This window comes from Cynocephalus volans, chromosome 16, assembly GCF_027409185.1.
Source record: "Cynocephalus volans isolate mCynVol1 chromosome 16, mCynVol1.pri, whole genome shotgun sequence".
NCBI classification, from domain to species: domain Eukaryota; kingdom Metazoa; phylum Chordata; class Mammalia; order Dermoptera; family Cynocephalidae; genus Cynocephalus; species Cynocephalus volans.
Window position 1 is genome coordinate 20,468,572 of NC_084475.1, and position 20,357 is coordinate 20,488,928.

The 20,357-nt window shown below is 46.6% G+C and overlaps 1 protein-coding gene across 1 annotated transcript in view; it reads left to right on the forward strand.

Moving 5' to 3' along the window:
- Nucleotides 1–19,106, forward strand: part of RNF213 (ring finger protein 213) — a 99,906-nt gene extending 80,800 nt beyond the window's left edge. Inside the window, exons 48-68 of the mRNA XM_063080384.1 lie at nucleotides 86–276; nucleotides 736–747; nucleotides 1,153–1,272; nucleotides 2,178–2,288; nucleotides 2,724–2,966; nucleotides 3,303–3,384; nucleotides 4,192–4,226; nucleotides 5,705–5,799; nucleotides 6,955–7,114; nucleotides 8,232–8,412; nucleotides 10,117–10,208; nucleotides 10,826–11,077; nucleotides 12,231–12,363; nucleotides 12,727–12,810; nucleotides 13,211–13,391; nucleotides 13,644–13,845; nucleotides 15,216–15,293; nucleotides 15,683–15,874; nucleotides 16,380–16,469; nucleotides 16,556–16,734; nucleotides 18,088–19,106. Of these exons, the coding sequence (XP_062936454.1) occupies nucleotides 86–276; nucleotides 736–747; nucleotides 1,153–1,272; nucleotides 2,178–2,288; nucleotides 2,724–2,966; nucleotides 3,303–3,384; nucleotides 4,192–4,226; nucleotides 5,705–5,799; nucleotides 6,955–7,114; nucleotides 8,232–8,412; nucleotides 10,117–10,208; nucleotides 10,826–11,077; nucleotides 12,231–12,363; nucleotides 12,727–12,810; nucleotides 13,211–13,391; nucleotides 13,644–13,845; nucleotides 15,216–15,293; nucleotides 15,683–15,874; nucleotides 16,380–16,469; nucleotides 16,556–16,734; nucleotides 18,088–18,241 (2,867 nt within the window). The 3' untranslated portion in view covers nucleotides 18,242–19,106. The remainder of the gene's footprint in view (nucleotides 1–85; nucleotides 277–735; nucleotides 748–1,152; nucleotides 1,273–2,177; nucleotides 2,289–2,723; nucleotides 2,967–3,302; nucleotides 3,385–4,191; nucleotides 4,227–5,704; nucleotides 5,800–6,954; nucleotides 7,115–8,231; nucleotides 8,413–10,116; nucleotides 10,209–10,825; nucleotides 11,078–12,230; nucleotides 12,364–12,726; nucleotides 12,811–13,210; nucleotides 13,392–13,643; nucleotides 13,846–15,215; nucleotides 15,294–15,682; nucleotides 15,875–16,379; nucleotides 16,470–16,555; nucleotides 16,735–18,087) is intronic.
- The last annotated feature ends 1,251 nt before the right edge of the window (nucleotides 19,107–20,357 follow it).

The following is a 20,357-nucleotide window of genomic DNA, read 5'->3' on the forward strand; positions in this document are numbered from 1 at the left end:
GGCCCCGTGCCCTTGGACTGGAGTGTGTTCTGTGACAAATGTCCTCAGTCACCAGTCACTCACCCATTTCTCTCTGACCCTTCAGGGATGGCTGAGGAAAAGCGACGCTACCTGCAGCAAGTTGAGCACTTCTGTGCCCAAGCCGAGAGTGGCTGGTACCGAGTGTACCTGGTGAGGAAGCTTGCAAGCCAGCGAGGGATGGAGTTTGTGCAGAGCCTCTCCCAGCCGGGCCATCCATCCCAGTGGGTGTTTCCAGAGGAAGTGGTCGCACAGCAGGTGAGAAGGGATCCCCGGCAGAAGGGGCGGGCGTGCTGTCGCAGCCCATACCCTGGGACAGGTGCTGCTGCCCTGCCTCATGCCCCCTTGATCCCCCACCCTGTAGCCAATAAGGAAGCACATGTGTCTGTCTGCTCCTTTGTCCCTGAGCTTAACTCACTTGACCTAGCTCTTGATAATGTTTAGACCGCCTGCCACAGAGCGAGGACAGTCATGCTTGCGCTCATGTGTGTGTGTGCATGCATGTGTTTCTGGTTTGTCATCTACCTGCAAAGCTTTTTTAGGCCTCACTTCTAATCAAGTCTGACACAGGGAGAGTAAAAGAATGTTTCTGTGGCCTTTGCTTTCAGCAAATTAAAATGATTTCGACTTGCAGTATGTGCCCTGTTTACCTCTGACAGGCAGAGGCAGGGAAGAGTGAGACCAAGGACAGAAGAACCACAGTGCGTCCGGCTTTAGGGCCTCCAGGCGGTCCTGGCCAGGTGCTCAGAAATTAACAAACTTACTGTCCTGGGGTTACAAGAACAGAATTAAACATCCCGGCCTTTTTTATTTTTCTTTTTTAAACTACCAACCAGGGTTTAGCGTTAACACATTTCAAGTCAGCTGGCCTTTGGTGCAGTGCTCTGAGTGGAGACAGCAAGCAGCTGAAAGGTCTGAGCTGACTCCTCCTCAGGCTTTTTGTCCACTTACCCCTCTTCATCGATGGAGGGGGAAGTACTTCCCAGAGACAGGACTGGACTGTCCTGCCTGGGCCAGACCAGGGAATCCCAGTTCAGCCGCCTGTAAACCTCTAATGATTGCCTGGCTTCTTTACCTATGGAGACAGTTCTGTCCTGACCGTGACTAACCCCTGTGTCATTGGGGTTGCAGAAGGACCAGCCAGGCCAGATGGACCGATACCTGGTATACGGTGATGAGTACAAGGCTCTTCGTGACGCAGTGGGCAAAGCTGTCCTCGAGTGCAAGCCCCTGGGCATTGTGACAGCTCTCAAGGTAGGAGGGCCCCAGGCTTCTCTCTGGCACCAAATGGCACCCCCACCGTCTGCCTCTTCCCTTGTCCCTATCACATGGTGCAGGCTGGCATACTGAAGAGGCCCCGGAGAGTAGCACACTGTATGGGAAGTCACGTGCCCATGGCCTCCACGGTACACCTAGGACAGGCCAGCAACAACAGTCGAGTTAGGTTGGCACACTTGCTGTATCTTGCTGACCTGCCAAGGCCAGGAGCAGCTCCTTTTTTATTTGTTTATGTCCATTACTTTCTTTGAGACACTGCTGAAAAAGCATTTCCTACAGGATTGCTCTGAAATAAAAGATACTGGCACAACAAGCAAAATTCATATCTATGTATATTCATAATTCATATATATATATATGTTTACGTGTGTGTGTGTGTTTATTTTTTATTTTTTTGGCACCTGGCTGGTTCACAGTTCTTGACCTTGGTGTTATCAGCACCACAGTCTAAGCAAGTGAGCTACCTGGCCAGCCCCATGTGTTTATTTGAATAAAGATGCAAGATTTGTAGGATCTAATCTCTAAATTATGGTCTTGCTTCCTTTTTGAGTCCCTGTTTGCATTGTGGCAGGAAAAGAGGAAATAGAAAATCCTCTCTCTGCTCAGGAAAAGCTTCTAAGACCAGTGAAGGAGTCAGAAATGAGAACACAAGGAGATTTCTGTCACTTCTCTATAAGCTGTCTGATAAATATGCATCAAGTTTAATTGGAGAATATTTTATGAACCTTGTAGCCCAAGAGTGTTCTGCCTGAGGGGCCTGGTTCCAGGTGTCTTTGGGGCTCAGGTACATTCCATATTCACATGCAAATCACACAGGGCTCTGGCCCTTACACAGATCTGTATATATTTAAAATGCTCACTTGATAACCTTGCTTTTGCAGGCTTGCAGAAACCCCCAAACACAACAGGTAGTCCACTTACTGTTAGCACTTTTTAGAGAGGTGGCTGTTTTGTACAGATCCCACAGTGCAAACCTCCATCCGAAGCCAGAGGTGAGTAACAACATTCAGGGCTTGTGTTTGTAGTCTCATTATTCAGATGGAATTTTCCGAGTAGAATGAAAGTCACAAACATGAATCATGCCCGTAATTTCTTATCTAGAGTGGAAGTTTTCCACCTTATTATGTGGAGGAACTAGTTTCTGATTAACCCAAAAGCTTGCAGAATTAAAATGAAAACCAAAGTTAAGAACTTAAAGATAATGTTTACCAGAATAGGTTATCAAAATTAATGCTTAGGTTATGTGGTTGCCATGTTTGTGTTTGTCTGAAGAATTTCCCCACAAATGGTGATAATTCAATCATATTTACGTTGATATTTGAAGTGTATATGGTATCCAAGTGTATGACGAACTAAGAGCAAACCTTTGAATTCACATAACATTCCTCTTGATACATCTTAATGTTAAAAACATTGTTTCCTGTTAGCAACGGGAGGCTCTGAAGACATTCATTGAAGAAAGCAAGATCCTTTCTACTCCTGGTATCAGACATTTTGCCACATCCCTGGTGACCAATACGCTGCCATTGCTGAGGACCGGACCCAGTGACGGTGGCCTTGAAGGAACAGTGATAGAAATGGCCATTCACACTGCGGCCATCCTTCTGTGTGGACAAAACAGAGCCTTGGAACCCTTGAAGAATTTGGCCTTCTCCCCAGACAACATGGTGGTAAGAGCGGGCTATGACTACGTCAGCTTCCACAGGGAAAACTTGAAATCTGCCACTGTAGAGACCAGCCTGCGACCCCGAACTCTGGAACCTCTGTGTCTTCTAGATTCTGTGTCTGTATCTCACTGGATCCTCTGTCCCCGGTGGTGGTGACAACCTCACCTTGCACTTTGTTATTTCACAGAGAGCTGTCATATTTTCCTCATAGATAGCTTTTGGGGTTAAGAAGAAAGAAAATAATAAATTCATTTTCTTACTCTAGGCATTTTGCTGAACAGCAGAAGCCAATCACGATGCTCACTTATCAAGAGCTATCTCTGCTTTTTTGGTTTTCAGAACGCTTTTCTTCCAACAATGCCTGAAGACATGCTGGCTCAAGCTAGGAAATGGAAGGGCCTGGAAACAGTCCGCTGGTATAGTAAGTGCTGGTGTCTGATATGGAATCACACTCCTCCCATATTTGAAGGGCTTCCGGCTGCCACACAAGGCATTGGGTTAAACTTGGCATCCACATAGTTTATGCCTGAAGATCCAAAATCCCCTGCCTTCTTCTGCCTCCACCACCTTTGCAGAATATGAATGGCTCGAAGGAACCAGCACTCTGCTGGCTGCATAATCCAAATCATTTCATTTCTAAGTTGTGGGGAAAGGATTCTTTGAGATGCATGTCTGCTCTCAAGATATGCCATTCTGGGAGATAGGAGGACTGGGATCATACCAGAGGCTCATTCAAAGGCCAGTCACAATACACAACAAAGTTTTTGACCCAGAAATAGCTCTTTTGAAGTACAGAACTGAGAGACTGAATAAAATAACCCATGACTTTATGTAAATTTTGCTGTTGCCTTGAGTAAATAATCTTTTGAAACTGGTTTTAAAAGTTGTCATAAACATGCTTGTGGCAAAAAGCAAAAAAACAATCAATAGAAAGATATAAAATACTAACCACCCTGCTTCCAAAAGTAATCCCTGGTATGAGCCAGTAATCTAATTCCTCTTTACTTTGTAAAGTTAAACTCAGACATTTTTCACAAGATACATGTATTGAGCTCCAGGCATGTGTCAAATAACTAAACTAACAAAGTAGTTCAAGATTTCTGGCCATGCGCTCCAGACGTCTACTGGACGTCATATTCTGGTCAGGGCCAGAGAGGAGAGAGTTCGCTTTCCCTTCTCAGTATAGGTCATTCACTAGCCAATGTGTGTCCTGTTGTTCTTTTAACAGCTTGTCCCAATGGCCACCCGTGCTCTGTAGGAGAGGTGAGTCTTGGTACTTGATATGGGGAGGAAGGGGGTTCAAAATGTGTGCTCCTCCAGGTCAGAGGAGGGGGAGAATGAAGGTCTCGACCTTTGGGGAGACCACAGGCTTGTTTTGAGCTGTTCAGGGTGTTCCAACTAAGCATGTAAATGGTGCTAAGGGTTTTGGCCCAGGTTTCAATCTCAGCACTGTGGGCATATTGTGGGGCCTGTACCATGCATTGTAGGATGTGTAGCAGCATCCCTGACTTCAGGAGCACCCCTCCCCCACAGTACGACAACCAAAAATGTCTCCAGACATTGCCAAAAGTCCCCTGGGAAACAAAATTGCCACTGGTTGGGAACCACCACTGGCCATCCTTTCCCGCCACTGCGGCATGGGATCAGTGATGTGTGTCTTTATAGAATGGCAGGGTGTTGACAAGACCATAGGCAGGATTACTAGTGCAGGAGGAGGGACGGTCTAGATGCCAAAGGATAGAAAAAGGGAAAAACGAAGAACAAGGGCTGGCCAGTTAGCTCAGCTGGTTAAAGTCAGCCCCAAACATGAAGGTCAAGGGTTCAGATCTCCCTACCAGCCAGCCGCTGAGAAACAAAAAACACACGAGAAACAAGGTATAGGAAAAGGAGAGTCGTAGACTGTATGCCTGGGAGGGAAAGAACTGTGTGTTATTCATCTCTGAACTTCTAGGTAGCTAGCCCAGGCCCTTCAGGCAGCGCACCTGTACCCGCTGAGCAACAGGCTGTCGGATTGAACAGACTCACGTTAGCTAAAAAGTAAGAGACGTGGGAGGAAGATACTGATCTGTATTCTTCATCTTCCTGAGCTTCACTCATGTCCTTGTCCACGAAATGAGCAGATGGAAGCAGATTCTTTCCAAGATTTCTCCCAGCTCTGAAATTCTGGGGCCTCGGAGTCGGTGATCGGTTCAGTCTGGTATAGGCAGTGATTCACAGTAGACAGTCACGTACTATCTGGTTTGGAAAAATGAGCCTTTGGAAGTAGTAAATCATATGGTTGTTTTAAATTAAAAAGTCCATAGTGGAGTGAAGGAAACCCGCTTGGAAGCTATCATAGAATTCCTGGTGTTTGATTTGACAATGAAGCACTGGAGACTAGTTGTGATAGATACAGGAAAAAAGTGATGAGCGGGAAGAAGGAAGATTGAACAAGGTATGTTTGTCTGTAAAGTGCCGCTCCATTTGGAAGTAAGACTTCAGTTGTCTCACCTATTTTTTTTTAAGTCCATATTTGCCCATAATGATTTATTTGGGGCCTGTCCTGTGCATGACTTGCATCGAGTAGCTACCCTGTCCCCCACGGCTGCCCACCTCCCCTGAAATGTACACTCTCTCGAGTAAGTGACCCTCAGGGTACCCCCTCCCTCCAGGAGTGAGGATGTGTTCATCTGCGTGATGGCGATCGTGTGTCAAATTATACTGGCTCCAAAACTGATGGTGGCACATTGTCTTTGTCCTAGTGTGGCATGCCGATGGAACAGAGCTGCTGTGTTGACTGTGGGGCTCTAATTGGAGGCATTAATCACAAACCTCAGGATGGCTTTCATGTTATCAAGTATGTAAGATTATGTTTCCTTTCTAAGTAGTCAAACCGTTGGGCTGTTTCTATTCCAGCTGAAAAACTGATACTTAAAATAATATCACTTACTATAGTATATTTGGATATTGAATGTCAGTGCCAAGTTCCCTGTAGTCACACAGCAGTGAGGTGTTTGATCTGTCACTGGCTCACTACACTCTTAAACACAAAGCAGACTACACATTAATGCTTATGAAAGTTAACACGTTTTAATACAGATGTCTTCAGTTTGGGCTGTGGGCACAAGCCCCCGTAGAAATATGCTTGACATGAACATGTGACGTAATTCAGGGGGACATTTAAGTCTACAAGACCAAAAGCCGAGAATTTGTCCATCTGAGCAGATCCATCTCACATGTAAACTGTCTTAGCTTTCTCCCTTTTTTTGGAGAAAAGTGAAGGAGACAGTCCTGTCAATTAACAGACTTCGGAATCCAGATGTAAATGTGATCTCACAATTCCACACTTGCTCCTGGGACAATGGTGGTTGTCGATGCTCCCATCAGAGCGCTACTGGGGCCTCTCTGTGGTCGTCGGACACTCTGGTATTCTGACGCAGGCACAGTTTAAATTATTCTCACCCGTTCTCTCCATCAACTATCAGAATGTTCTCCAGTCTCTAATATTTGTGAATCTATCTATCACAGTGTATACGTATCTCCATGTGGATGTGATACAAAATCCTTTGCCAGACCTTGGATCCCAGTTTTTGTTTCGGGAAAATAGAGAAGGATGTGGACAGTCCCCATGTTGATGCCACCTGTCCCAAACTCTTGCATTCTCAGCCTGTCAGCTCCTCTTCCCACAAAGATTTCAGGAGAAGAGATGGGCCCAGACCTCTGTCCTGACACTCTGCATAGGGATCGGCACCAACAGCCACATAATGCCACTGCTTCACACTAGGAATGTTGTGTGATTTGGTCAGCCAGAGAAGTGAGTCTATAAAGAGATACTCTTAGGAGAGTGGTCTGGGCTTACTAGACTAGGAAGTTCTTTCCACATGGTTTTCTTCAAAACTGTGGAAGTTCTTTGCACATGGTTTTCTATAAGTCCTAAGAATCTGAAGTTTCACTAGCACTGGAAGGAATGACCATCTTCAGTCTTCCCACTGTCTTCTCTTGTCCTTTCCAGAATCATCACAGACAGAACCCAGACTGGCCATGTGCTGGGCAGCCCGCAACACAGAGGTGTGGCGGTGGTGTCTGACCGAGAGCTGTCCCCAGTGGTCTTCATTCTTATCCGGTTACTCACTCACTTGGCTATGCTTCTTGGAGCTGCACAAAGTCCTCAGGTATATCACGGTGCTGCTGAACTATGCACTTAGTTGCTGTAGGAAGAACCTGCTACGTTTTTTTTCACAGCAAATCGTTTGATCTAAAATGTCCTATCCAAGGGCTGACCGGTTAGCCCAGTTGGTTAGAGCACAGTGTTACAACACCAAGGTCAAGGGTTCAGATGCCTGTGCTGGCCAGCTGCCCCCCCCCAAAATTTTTTTAATTAAATTAAATGTCCTGTCCAGGGGCTGGCTGGTTAGCTCAGTTGGTTAGAGTATGTTATTGGGAACACCAAGGTCAAGGGTTTGGATCCCCGTACCAACCAGCCGCCAAAAAAAATCAATAAAAAACAAAAGTAAGGGCCGAGCCCGTGGCGCACTCGGGAGAGTGCGGCGCTGGGAGCGCGGCGATGCTCCCGCCGCGGGTTCGGATCCTATATGAGAATGGCCGGTGCACTCACTGGCTGAGTTCCGGTCACGAAAAAGACAAAAAAAAAAAAAAAAAAAAAAAGTAAAATATCCTGTCTACCACCCGTGGATTTGAATTATATCATTGATACCTAATCTACAAAATAATATAAAATTCACACATCCTGATTTTTCCCACTGTGGCAAATGATGGTATGGGGCAACTATTCATCAGATTATATAAAATCCACTTTATATGAGCAACAGTCCACATATGAAAGTGGAGAGGCTGACATAGCCATTACTTTACCTGTGTCTTCCCTGCAGCTCTAGGAAGAAAGAGCACACTGCATTCCGTCAGGGTTGCTCCTAACCAACGTGTTAGACAGTGCAGGCTTGGCGTGTTCTTTATCTTGCTCTGGTCATAGAAAAGCCAGCCCACTGCCTGTTCCCCTCACCTGTGCTAATTGTTTGTTTGTATTTTCGGCAGCTGGCTGGTACAGGGGTCAAACCCTGGAGCTTGGTGTTATCAGCACCACGCTGTAACCACCCGAGCTAGCCGGCCAGCCCCTCACCTCTGTGCAAACCATGCTTGGCTCACTCCACGGACCCTGTCTTAGAAACCACCTTCTGACTCTGCTGGTTTTCACTTCACTGGCCTCTCCTGAGCACGCCTTCTCATCTGCAGACAGGTCTCACTTCACGTTTTGTTTCGATGCCCCCACAGGCTCTGGTGAACATCATCAAGCCTCCAGTAGGGGATCCGGGAAGGTTTCTGCAACAGCATATCCAGAGAGACCTGGAGCAGTTAATCAAGACACTGGGGAAGAGCGCCGATGAGACCGTGCACATGCTGCACCTCGTCCTGCGCTGCCTCCTCCAGGAGCAGCACCCCCTCTCTGACCAGAGTGAGGAAGGGGTGAGGGCTGGGCTGGGAGGGCATTGTGGGGCACCGCTGCAAAGAGAGGAGGCTCACTCCCATGGCTCCAGAGAGAGGGAGGGCGGGAGATGGACGGCAGCACCAGGAGTGGGAAGCGGGGAGCACGTCCGTTGCCTGAGGACGGGAGGAGCTGCTCTGCGCTTCCCATCGCGCTGCGGCCTGCAGTACCCAGAGCTCTGCAGCCAGTGTGAAATGCAGGCAGGGGAGGCTTTTCAGTTCCAAAGCCAGCCCTGTGGGGAATTGACCTACTTCACTGGGAACATATCATCTAAAACACGTTATGCGTCAAAGAATCAGTCACCATCAGAGCTGCTTGTGTTGGTCCGTTTCTGTTGCTTACAACAAAATATATGGAACTGGGTGTTTTATAAAGAAACTGAAATTTATTGCTTAAAGTTTCAGAGGCTAGAAAGTCCAAAATCCGGGGAACACAGCCGGTGAGAGTCTTGTTGGTGGTGACAGTGATGGCAGGGTATCACATTGTGAAAATGGTGGAGCAGAGAGAGACTCTCCTCTCCTTTCAGAGCCCTCAGAACCACGCCCCGACCACCGTTTTTAATCCAGTCACTGCTGCACAGTCCTACAATCCAATCACTTCTTCAAGGCTCCACTTTTCAGTTACCATAAGAATATTTCCCACCCTCTTAACAGTCACAGTGGGGGCCAAGCCTCTAATACATAAAACTTTGGGGACACAATTCAAGCTCCAGTGAGTTTTGAGGGGACTTAATTCAATCCAATACACTGCTGCTTTCCTAAAATTATCATCATACACTGACCTAATATGTTTACACGTTCACAATTTATTACATGAAAAAAAGCGGGCTACAAGGGGCTGGCCAGTTAGCACAGTTGGTTAGAGCGTGGTGCTGATAACACCCAGGTCCAGGATTCGGTCCCTATACCAGCTGCCAAAAAAGAAACAAACAAAAAAAGCAGGCTACAGAATATTGTGTTCACTGAGCTAATTTTTCTATTTAAAGAATTTAAATCCATACAGAAAGGTCTACAGATAACTTAGTAAAATTGTTATCTCTGAGTAGTGGAATGAAGGATGATTTTCTTTTGCTGTTGTTGTTTATCTGCAAAAATATTTTAAAGTCCTGCCCTATGACAAGAAAATTTATTTCCACTTCAGGTGCTTCTTTGCCAGAAACCAGCATTACTATATATTTTCCATTTAGCAAATTCTGATTTTATTTTAAGCCTCTCATTCTGGTGTGATTTCAAACTAGTTGAGCTCACCCAGTGTCACACCAACAAAATGACCGAGTCCCGGAAGCACGGGGATGGTGGCCGCAGCACTCTGCATCACATGTGCATCTCAGGGCCACACTCCAGCCACAGCCGAGACGGCCAGCAGTGGCGCTGGCCACTGTTACTGTGCCCCTGGCTTCTGAGTTAGATTCTCTCCTCTTAGAAGTTTTGTTCAGAATAGCTTCAAGATTATAAGTATGTGGGTTGGAGGAGTTTTTAGAGATTGAAGTATCTTCACAAAGATCATTAGGTTGGGGGTAGCAGCGGGAACTATTTAAAAATCTTTAGGTTAACTTGGGAAGTTACTACCCCAAAAGGAGTATTATCTCTATTTCATGTTTATGTAGTGTTTACTATAAATAGACTACTGTGGTTTTTCTTCCTTGGTAACCCACATTTTTGGTTTTCTTTGTAGGGCTTTTAAATTTTGATGCAAAATTGTCAACCAAAGAAATGAGAAACAGCTGGGAAAAGCATGTTGAAGCTATTATTTTACCTGAACTGAAGGCAAGTGACAATAGCAACTGTGTCCAGGAAGGGCAGGGGAGTCCTGGTTGTCTGCTGAGCACTCTCTGCCCTTTGTCCCCCACAGAAGTGCTGTCAGCAGCCTTTGGCTGAGCCTTAGACATCGGTGCTCTCTACCTAGAGTCACACCACCCTCCTCCTGTCCCCAAGTGCCCTTTGCTCCTGCAGCTGGTCATGAGTCAGCTGAGGAATTACGGGGAGTCTAGAATGTGCAGGCAGCAGTTTTCTCCTGTTACTTTTTACAGCAGAGGTACAGAACTACCGTGTAGGTACCACCAAAACTGCATCGACAATCATAGGTTAATTACTCCTGTTAGATAGAATATTGCTGAGAGTAAGTAAGCCCATCAGAAAATAAAAGACAGTATAGAAAAGAATGGGAATAAAATATAGGTCTCGGAGTCTCATTTTATTTGGGGAGACATAACCTATATATAAAGAAGGAACACTTAAATTATAATGAGATAACAAAAGTGAATACGATTAGGTGCTAAGGTGAGTAGGGCAGACTCCCTAATTAAAGCCCTCCTGGAGAGGTTTCCCAAGCTATGTGTAGCAATATCTCACTTCCAGAATTCTGTATCACTTTCTTCATCTAGCATCTAGACAGAACCCTTCTGACCGTGAATGCTCTAATCAGCCAAGATGAGCGTATCAGCTCCAACGCTGTAGCCAGAATCATATATGGTGACCCGGTGACCTTCCTGCCCCACCTGCCCCAGAAGAGTGTGGTTCACTGCTCTAAGATTTGGAGCTGCAGAAAAAAAATCACAGTTGAGTACCTCCAGCACGTCGTGGAGCAGAAAAATGGCAGGGAGACAGTGCCCGTGCTCTGGCAGTTCCTGCAGAAGGTGCGTCTCACTCACCGTGGCTGCCCCTTTCCTGTGCACACTTCCCCTGTAGACCCGAAGGGCCCGGCTCTTATTTGGTTTAGTCATTCCTGAAGATAACACTTCTAACAGACTACTTCAGTGCTTTGATTTTGAATACGGTGTCTGTAGCAGAAGGTTCAGGGAGAGAGGCAAGATCTTCATACACATCAAACTGTGTGACAGTCCGAAGCATAAAGTCACAGATGAAATAGACACACGAGTTGGGATTAGCAGTAATCCATAAAGAACTTGAAGGCCAGGAGAGGACCTCCCTGTTCACTCAGCAAGAAAGGCAACAGTACAGATCTTCCCCAGCAGTGTCTGCATCTTCATCCCCCAGTGCCTGGAGCAGTTGGTCACCAACAAGTATCTTTTGGGTGAAAAAAACTTTAGTCAAGAGTGCAGAGCCAAAATCAAACAAAAAATCTTTTCTGTTCCTAAACCGGGAGGGAGGGAGGGAGTGTGTGTTCGTAGTGGTTGGTCATACCTGCTGGAGCAGAAGCACGCACTGCTACTCACTTTCACCCACTGAACTTTTATTTTCTACAACACATTTTCTAGTCACTACCCTCCATGGACCAGCGTTTGCAGTCCAGCAAGAAGAAAGGCAATCAGAAATTTCTGTTGATCAGTGAAAGAAAATTAATTCACACTAGGAAAGAATTCATGTTAATACTCTGCTCTCTCACCAAGGTGCCCAGTTTCATTAAACTGAGGATGCTTAGATCCTAGGTCTTGGGAAGGACACCCAGGAATATGCCAGCCATCGCTGCCTAAGCCCTCGGTCTTTTCATTTCCAGCAGCTCCTCTCCACACCCACCCAGTCACGTGGGCCCAAGAGACAGATTTCTTTCACCAGCTCATGGCACATGTGGGCATGGGGTTTTGTCTTGTTCGTCCTCTATCCCTGGTGTGGCGAACAGTCTAGCATGTTGCAAGCTTGTAGGTACTTACTGAAAGAATGGGATGGCCCTTTTCCCATGTTCAAGCTCCATGTTGTGTCATCAGATGAAATGGCACGTTGGCCAGATTAAACTACAAATACAAGTCCCCCAGCAGCCCCAGTCTGTAGCACCAAGAACATATTTTAGGTAAATAAAGAAGTGTTACTGGGTGGTCTTCCCTTCTCCAGGAAGCAGAACTGAGACTAGTGAAATTCTTGCCTGAGATTTTGGCCTTGCAAAGGAATCTAGTGAAACAATTCCAGAATATTTCCGAAGTTGAATACAGATCCATCAGAAGTTTTATCAACAGTCACAATTCAGGTATGACTCTGCTCTACTAAGAGATCAGGACTGTCCGTGTTTGGTGGTTCAAGAGGACCACTCCAGTGGGGGCACGGGCGGGGTGGGGGAGTTTGGGACTAATGGGGGCTCCATATAGCCTAAGCTTTTAGCAGGAGGTGGAGGGTACCTGAATCCCAGAAAATACATTAGAGGTTTTTGCTGCAGCTGAGAAGCACCTCTTCCTCTCTAGCTCCTCAAACTCAGTGCTTAAAATGGCATTCAGAACGTGCTGATGCACACGTGAACCTGCAGAGCTGTTCTGTCTGGGGAGTGTGATTGCGGTGGTCTGACTGTGGCCGGGTGTGGTTTACCATGGGGTTCTTACAGTGCTTTGCTCGACAGATGGGTTGAAGCAGTTAGTTCACAACAGAATCACTATCTTTCTGTCAACGTGGAACAAGCTGAGGAGGTCACTTGACACCAATGGTAAGTATCCTAGTCTCTTTCACACTAAACCTTAAAGGAGGACTGTCCTGAAAGCTCTTCTCAGCCTGATTCTGCCTGTCCCTGTCATTGCATAGCACCATGTTAATGCTGAACCCATGAATCTTTTGATGGAGGTGTCTGGGGTAAGTGAAATAACAAACAGGAAAAATGAACCCTCGGTCCTCTTGGACCCATAAATATGGAATCAAAAAGGCGTTGAGAATATTTGAAACTTGTCAGTATTTAAGAGGTTGGAAACAGAACTTAAGGTGTGCCTGGTTCCTGCTGTGTTCTTAGTTGAGTGACTTCTGCAGTCCTTCCCCTCCACCTGCCTGGTGCTGTGAAAGAAACAGCGTGGAGTGAGAACCTCTCTGAGAAAGAATAACCCTGTCTTTGAAAGGTGAAATCAAGCTACCTAAAGACTACTGCAGTTCTGACTTGGATCTGGACGCTGATTTTGAGGTCATCCTGCCTCGCCGGCAGGGTCTGGGTCTCTGTTCTACTGCCTTAGTCAGCTACTTGATTAACCTACACAATGAAATTGTCTACACAGTGGAAAAGTTCTCCAAGGAAAACAACAGGTGCGTACATGAGCCAGCAGGAGTGGCACCTGCTCGGCCCAGAGTCCCTAGGCCACTGGGGCAGGTGCAAGCCAAGCCCGAGCTCCTTCCCTGAACGCCCTCTGGTGCCCACCACGAGCGCCCCTTACTTGTGTGTGGTTTCCACCTGGTCAGACTGTGCGAACACCAGATAGGGACTGGCTCGGTGTAGCCTGGCATCGCAGGCCTGCGCACTGACCCAGACACTGAGTGCTCTGTCCTGTTGTCCTTCAGCTATTCCGTGGATGCCTCTGAGGTCACTGACCTGCATGTCATCAGTTACGAAGTGGATCGGGACCTCATCCCACTGATTGTCTCCAACTGCCAATATCAGATGGAGCAGGGTGGAGAGACCTTGCAGGAGTTCGACCTGGAGAAGATGCAGCGACAGGTCACCAGCCGCTTCCTCCAGGGCAAGCCCAGGCTGACCCTCAAGGTAAGGCTGGCCCTGCTGCCACTTATTTAGTCAGCATATCTGTTGTGAACAAGTGGCCTTCAGTGTGTGTCCACTGAGATGGGCACGAGGTGTATCATACAGCAGCCTCATCCGTGTCACATCAGTCACACCCGTAGCTCCTGGGTCCACATGTGGCTGTGTCTCTGTGTCTCGCACCTGTATCTCTGGCTGGACAGCTCTCCTGAGCTCCCTCTGCAGCAGCGTCTGCACCTCAGATCCCCAAAAGTATCTTAAAGTCTTCACGGACTCATTATCTGGGTTTTTCTACCACGGTTGAAGGCATGACCACCCAAGGAAACCTCAGTCTACACTTCCGCTTATCCTTCAGCCTCCACGTGTAATCTGTCACCAGGTGCATCAGGTGTACCTTATTGGTGTCCTCATTGTGTAATTACCACAGCCTGCTGCTTTGGTTCAAAGCATCCATCCTGGGCCGGCCCGTGGCTCACTCGGGAGAGTGTGGTGCTGATAACACTAAGGCCACGGGTTTGGATCCCATATAGGGATGGCCGGTTAGCTCACTTGGGAGAACGTGGTGCTGACAACACCAAGTCAAGGGTTAAGATCCCCTTACCGGTCATCTTTTTTAAAAAAAGCATCCATCCTTGAGTCCAACTGCTATAGTAGCTCCTACCTGGTCCCCTGCCTCGTTTCTCCAATCTGCACTGCCAGTACCCAGGTCTGGATCCCCTGGCTCTGCTGGACAGCCTTGCACGGCCTGCCCCTGCACACAGGACAGAACCTACGCTCCTTCAGCTGGCACAGAAAGCCCTGTACCGAAGTCCAGCCTTCCAGCCCTGCCACCCAGCTCACATCCCCTCACACACTGGACTCGGCTCACTCCCCCGAACACAGCAGACGCACTCCCATCTCTGTCCTTTACCTGGACTGGTCTTGTTCCTTCCAGACCACCCACATCTTTGTTACTTGGGTCTATTCGTTATTCCCTCTCACTGCCCGCAGTTAGCTGGCTCATTCTCGTGTCCCTGTCGTCCAGCAGACTTGCCGTGGTCTCTGCTTGGTAGCTGTTGAATGACTACGAGAATGAGACACCCTCACCCACCAGCGTCCCCCGGCACCTCTGTGGTCCGCAACCTGCAGTGTTCTACGTGACAGCTTTTGTTTGGCCACTGGGGCTAGGCCGGCTTCCTTGTCGTGTTACTCTTTCCACAGACTGTGGGTTAAATGTAGACATCACGCAGCAGTAAAGAGCTGTGTGCTCTGACAGGTGATACACACAGCCTGGTACCGCAGTGGAGTTACTGCTGAAGAACGTGTTTTGTTTGTCATGTAGTAGAAACCTCCACAATCGATTTAATTTCCAAAAACTTTTTTCTTTCTCAATTTAGGGAATACCCACCCTGGTATACAGACGTGACTGGAACTACGAACATCTCTTTATGGGCATCAAGAACAAGATGGCACAGGTGATTGTGATAAGCCTTGTCCTTTGCCTGGTGCTTTTGGTCTTATCAGAGAGCTCTGTGCATATCAAGACTGCACCACCCTTGCCCCAGACATCTGGCTGGGAGCACAAGAGTCCCATTGGGCTCCTGAAGAACCCAGAGCTCTTTGCAGAGGGCAAGCAGGACAGCAGATCAGCAAGCTCTCTCACTGAACATAAACAGATTGGCATCTTGTGGGGTTAGTTCCTCAGTAATGATGACATAGCATGTATGCTGAAGCATACAGTCCACAGAATGGATTTATTCCTGCTCTTCTGATACGGACATTGGTAGATATTTCTGTCTCTCTCTATATCCTCATGGGGTTGTCTTGAGGATTCATTGAGTTCATATCTCTTTTGACTTCCCAGGAGTCCCTCCCCAACTCGGCCGCCAGTGCCATCAGTGGACAGCTGCAGTCCTACAGTGATGCCTGTGAAGCTCTGTCTGTCATAGAAGTCACTTTGGGGTTTCTGAGCACAGCTGGAGGGGATCCCAACATGTACTTGAATGAGTATATCGAAGACGTCCTGCGAATGGGTGACCAGACAACGGTTTTAAAGGTGGGTCTCATGTTAGGGCTCTCTGCAGAGGAAATCAGCACTGCCCCTCACCTTCATCTCCCTGCTTCCTGCTGGAATACCACCATTCGGGGGTATCAGTCTAGGAACCCTTGAAAAGGAGGGGAAGGTGAGAAACACCCCCTACTGACTCCGTCCACAGTGTAAACAGAATGCACTATGGATAGTAAAGACAGACACCACTTGATGAACAGTGTAAGCAGAGCGCAAACCCACAAGTATGACTGAGGACATTAGCCACCTGCAAACTGCGTGATGATAATGGACTTCGGGCTACCGCAGCAGGGAGAGGACTGTCAGACGTTTTAAGACAAGGTGAACTAGTGGATGGAACAGAAAGGGGCTTCATAATGAAGATCAAATTAGTACAGAGCAGAAATGAAAAGAAAGAATGCCCGCGTGGGCAGCACTCACATTCATTGACATGGCAGGGCGGCGGTGGCGTGAGACCTGTGCTGCCGCCTCAGGAATCCTGTTCTTCTTTCAGGCCTTCAGCAGGTGTCAGCTGCAACACGCCATCGCCCTCTGGCAACTTCTCTCTGCTCACAAGTCTGAACAGCTGCTGCGACTGAAAAAAGTGAGTCTGGCCTCTTCCCCTCGCTGCACTGACGGCTGCGCCCCCTCTTTGCAGGGTTAGTGTGTGTTTGTTCTCATTCATTTTAGGAGCCATTTGTGGAAATCAGTTCAAGGTACAAAGTGGATCTCAGTGCAGAAAATGCTAAGCTCCTCAGCACTTGCCTGAATCAGATCGGCTTAGACGCCTTCCTTCTGGAGCTTCATGAAATGATGATCTTGAAACTAAGGAACCCCCAAACCGAGGGGAGTTTCAACCCTGAGTGGAGGTACGGATGTGCACACGTGCTGGGCAGGCACATACAGAGTGTTCTGTCTCTCCTGTGGTCTTCCACAAGCACGAAGACAGTTCTCTTACCGCAGGGTCCCACCTCCTGCTGTTTTACCGTCACCAGGAAGCCTGAGGGCTATCTTTTTTGGTTTTAAACTCTATTGGGTTTTTTAACAAAATAATTACAAAAGTCATATATTCTCGTTATAACAAGTAGTTTACTATGTCAAAGACGTGCATTTTATATTTGATAGAATAAGCTACACCGGGGTATGAAGAGTGCATGAGAATACCCAACTCTGATATTATCCATCTTTCATATATTTGCCAATTGACTAGCCCAAAGATGGCATCTTGTTTTCACTTGTATTTCTCTGTTCTCAGTGTGGCTCAGCACATTTTATATTCATCAGCCATTTGTATGTCATCCTCTGAGTTATCTCTTTGGTTACTTTTGTTTTGGGCTCTATCACTTTCTTAATGATTTGTAAGAGCTCTTTGTATAGAACAACGATTAATCTTTTATCTGTTATGTGTTACAAATGCTCTATCTCAGTCTTTAATTTTATGAAGTCAAATCTGACGGAATTTTCCTATGAAGTCTCTCTCTATAGGAAAACATACCTATAAGGATCTTCCTTATCCCGAGGTTATAAAATATCCTCCTCCCAGGTTTTCTTCTTGTGCATTTACAGTTCTGTATTGCACATTTGTCTTGTTAGCCAATTTATTTTTATGTGGAGTGTGAAGCAGAGATTTACCTTTACTGTTTTTCTAAATAGATAATCAAACTCCAGTTTTCCTCACCAATACATTTCATATTTGCTATTTTCCATTATGCCACATGGCATACACCTATACACATTTATTTTCTTTGAGCTTATTCAACAAGTTTTTACTCTCCTGGACTGTCAGTGTAGAAAAAAAGATCCCTTTCCTAGAGAATGCACAGTCTTTGCTAATACTTGTATAAAACGTGAAATGGAATACAAGATTTTTTTGAACAGTGAGGCTTTGTTTTTCATACAGCCCTGTAAATAAACAGATCCTTTTACTAGAGTGCCTAAAACCATGTGGCCGGGCCATCGTCAAGGCCAGCTTCACGGCTTCTGCAGTGTTTGTGCACTGCAGTGGGGGAAGCGGTGAGTACACACCTGCAGCCTTGAACTCAGGACTCTAGCACCAGTTCAGTAGCTCAGTAGTTGGTAGACCCTAAGCTGACCCTCAGTATTTCTCATCCTAATGATCACTTGGGTTTTTTGGACAACTAGAAAAAGTGACAACTCATTGGTTCCTTTGTGTTATATGGGAGACTGTTTTAAATGCTGTCTCTTGTTCCTTGGTTTTTCAGCCTGAGAGACACTCTGGTAAGTTACATAGAAACTAAAGGGATTGAAGTTCTTCCTGAACTGGAATTTCAGTTCCCAGAAGAGATACTGCTCTCCAGTTCTGTCTCTGTGTGGAAAATGGCTGCTGAACTGAAACAGGATCGCCAGATGAGGTAGAATGACTTCCTCGGCTCTGTCTTTTGGATGAAACTTGGCAGAGAACACTCTTCTGCCCTCGTGGACTGTTGCCTCTGTGAGCGCCTAGAAGGAGCAGATGGCATGGCCCTGAGCTGAACACCAAGATGTGCCATGCGAGCTGACAGCTTTCCGAGAACCAAGCTGTTCCTGGCACTTGTGCATATTCCAGAACATTTTCATCATGTTATGAGTACTGCTCATTGGAGGTGACAACGAAGATGACATGAAATCAGAAATAAGCCACCATTTACATTCTCGGAGAGACGAAGAAGTAGCTTCTCAGCTTCACAGACACTCCTCCTGTCTGTGCTGTGAACCTGCTGGCCTCTTACTGGTGCTTCCCCGTCCACCAGGTCCCTTCTTCCAAAGACTACTACATAGGTAGAGGGAGGAAAAAACAGGGTTATTCATTTCACTCTTTCTTTTTCTAATTCTGCACTCACAGAAGAGAATCTGATTTTCTTTCTTCCATTCCCTTAATTTCTGAGTATTGCACCAATGTTTCTGTGTTTCCATGAAGATGTGAAAAAGTGCCACTCTTTAGTCTTCTCACACATACAAGAAAAGTTGGGGCATTTTGCAAGTGCCTTAAGGCCAAACTAGCAAGATCTGACCCAGACCCCTATAATGAGTCACAGCCAAATATTAAAGAGTAATAGCCAAAAAGCTTTCATTGGGAGGAGAACTGGATTGGGAGTCAGGGACACTTTCAGGATCTTAGTCGTCAGGCACAAAATTACGGGAGTGGATTAATGGCCAAAGCTTCTTCCAGTTCTAATATTTTGAAATTCTAAGTGAAAGTTTATTGATGTCAACTTGGATCAAAGGTGTGGTTCTGACAATTCTGTGGGGAGTCTGACTGTCTAGCATTATGCCAAATAAACATGCAGTGTTAGAATCACGAATTAGTGTTCTGATAATGTGCACGTACGGGTGTGTCGGGAGGTGTCTCAGTCCATTTTGTGCTGCTACAACAGAGCACTCGAGACTGGGTAATTACAAATAATAGAAATTTATCTGTCACAGTTCTGGAGGCTGGGAAGTCTAAGATTGAGGGGCCGGCATCTGTGAGGCCCATCTTGCTGTGTCATAACATGGCAGAGGGCATCACCTGGTGGGAAGAAAGCAAGAGGGAGCCGAACCTGTTCTTTTATAAGGAACCGCCTGCAATAGCGGTGTTAATCCCTTCATGAGGGCAGCGCCCCCAGGACCCGCACACCTTCCAGCACCTACCACTGGGTATCAAGTTTCCAACACGTGAGGTTTGCGGGACACATTCAGATCATAGCGGGGGTAGGGGCTTTGTGGTGCCATGTGCTGGGGGCTCCTGGGTCCCCTCGCTCCAACTTCCTAGGCCTTTTCCACCTACTCGTCTTCCTGCCACCACTGGAACTCGGGTCTCCAGCCAGCATCTTTTACCTGGACTACTGCAAAGACTGAGTGCTTTCCACACTTTCCCACAATGATTAAAGAATGAAAAATAACACAAGGGGGAAAACATCCCCCCACCTCCCTTAAACTCAGGCAGACTTTTAAAATAATGACAATAACTGGGGCGGGGGGGGGGGGGGCGCTTCTTCCCCACAGGGCAAAAGTGTAAACTGGGACAACTCTATAGGACAATTTAATAGGATGTACTTTTTGATTCTACAGGTCTGTTTTTAAAATATAATCTAAATGAAAATTACAGTTTCTGCACAAAGATTTTTACATGCCTCTTTATAGTAATGTTTCTAGTGCGAAAAAACAACGCCAATATCCAAACCCAGGAAATTTGGTTAAATAAATTGTAGTGGTCTGTATCTCCTTGAAACATCCTTGCTTCCCTAAAAATGATGCTGCAGATCAGCAGTTCGCACATCACCTGGCGATTGTTAGAAATACGCATTTTGGGGCCCTGCTCTGCACTACTGCTTCAGAAACTGGGTGCAACCTGGGTTTCAACAAACCCTCCAGGTATTTCAGAGCCACTTTTGGAGATGACTATCACTGGGGAAAGATACACTGTTAAATGACAAGAGGTTACAAAACAGCAGGTACAGGACAGTGGTTAACAGTGCATGCCCATTTCAAATACATGTATAGAGACTCGTAC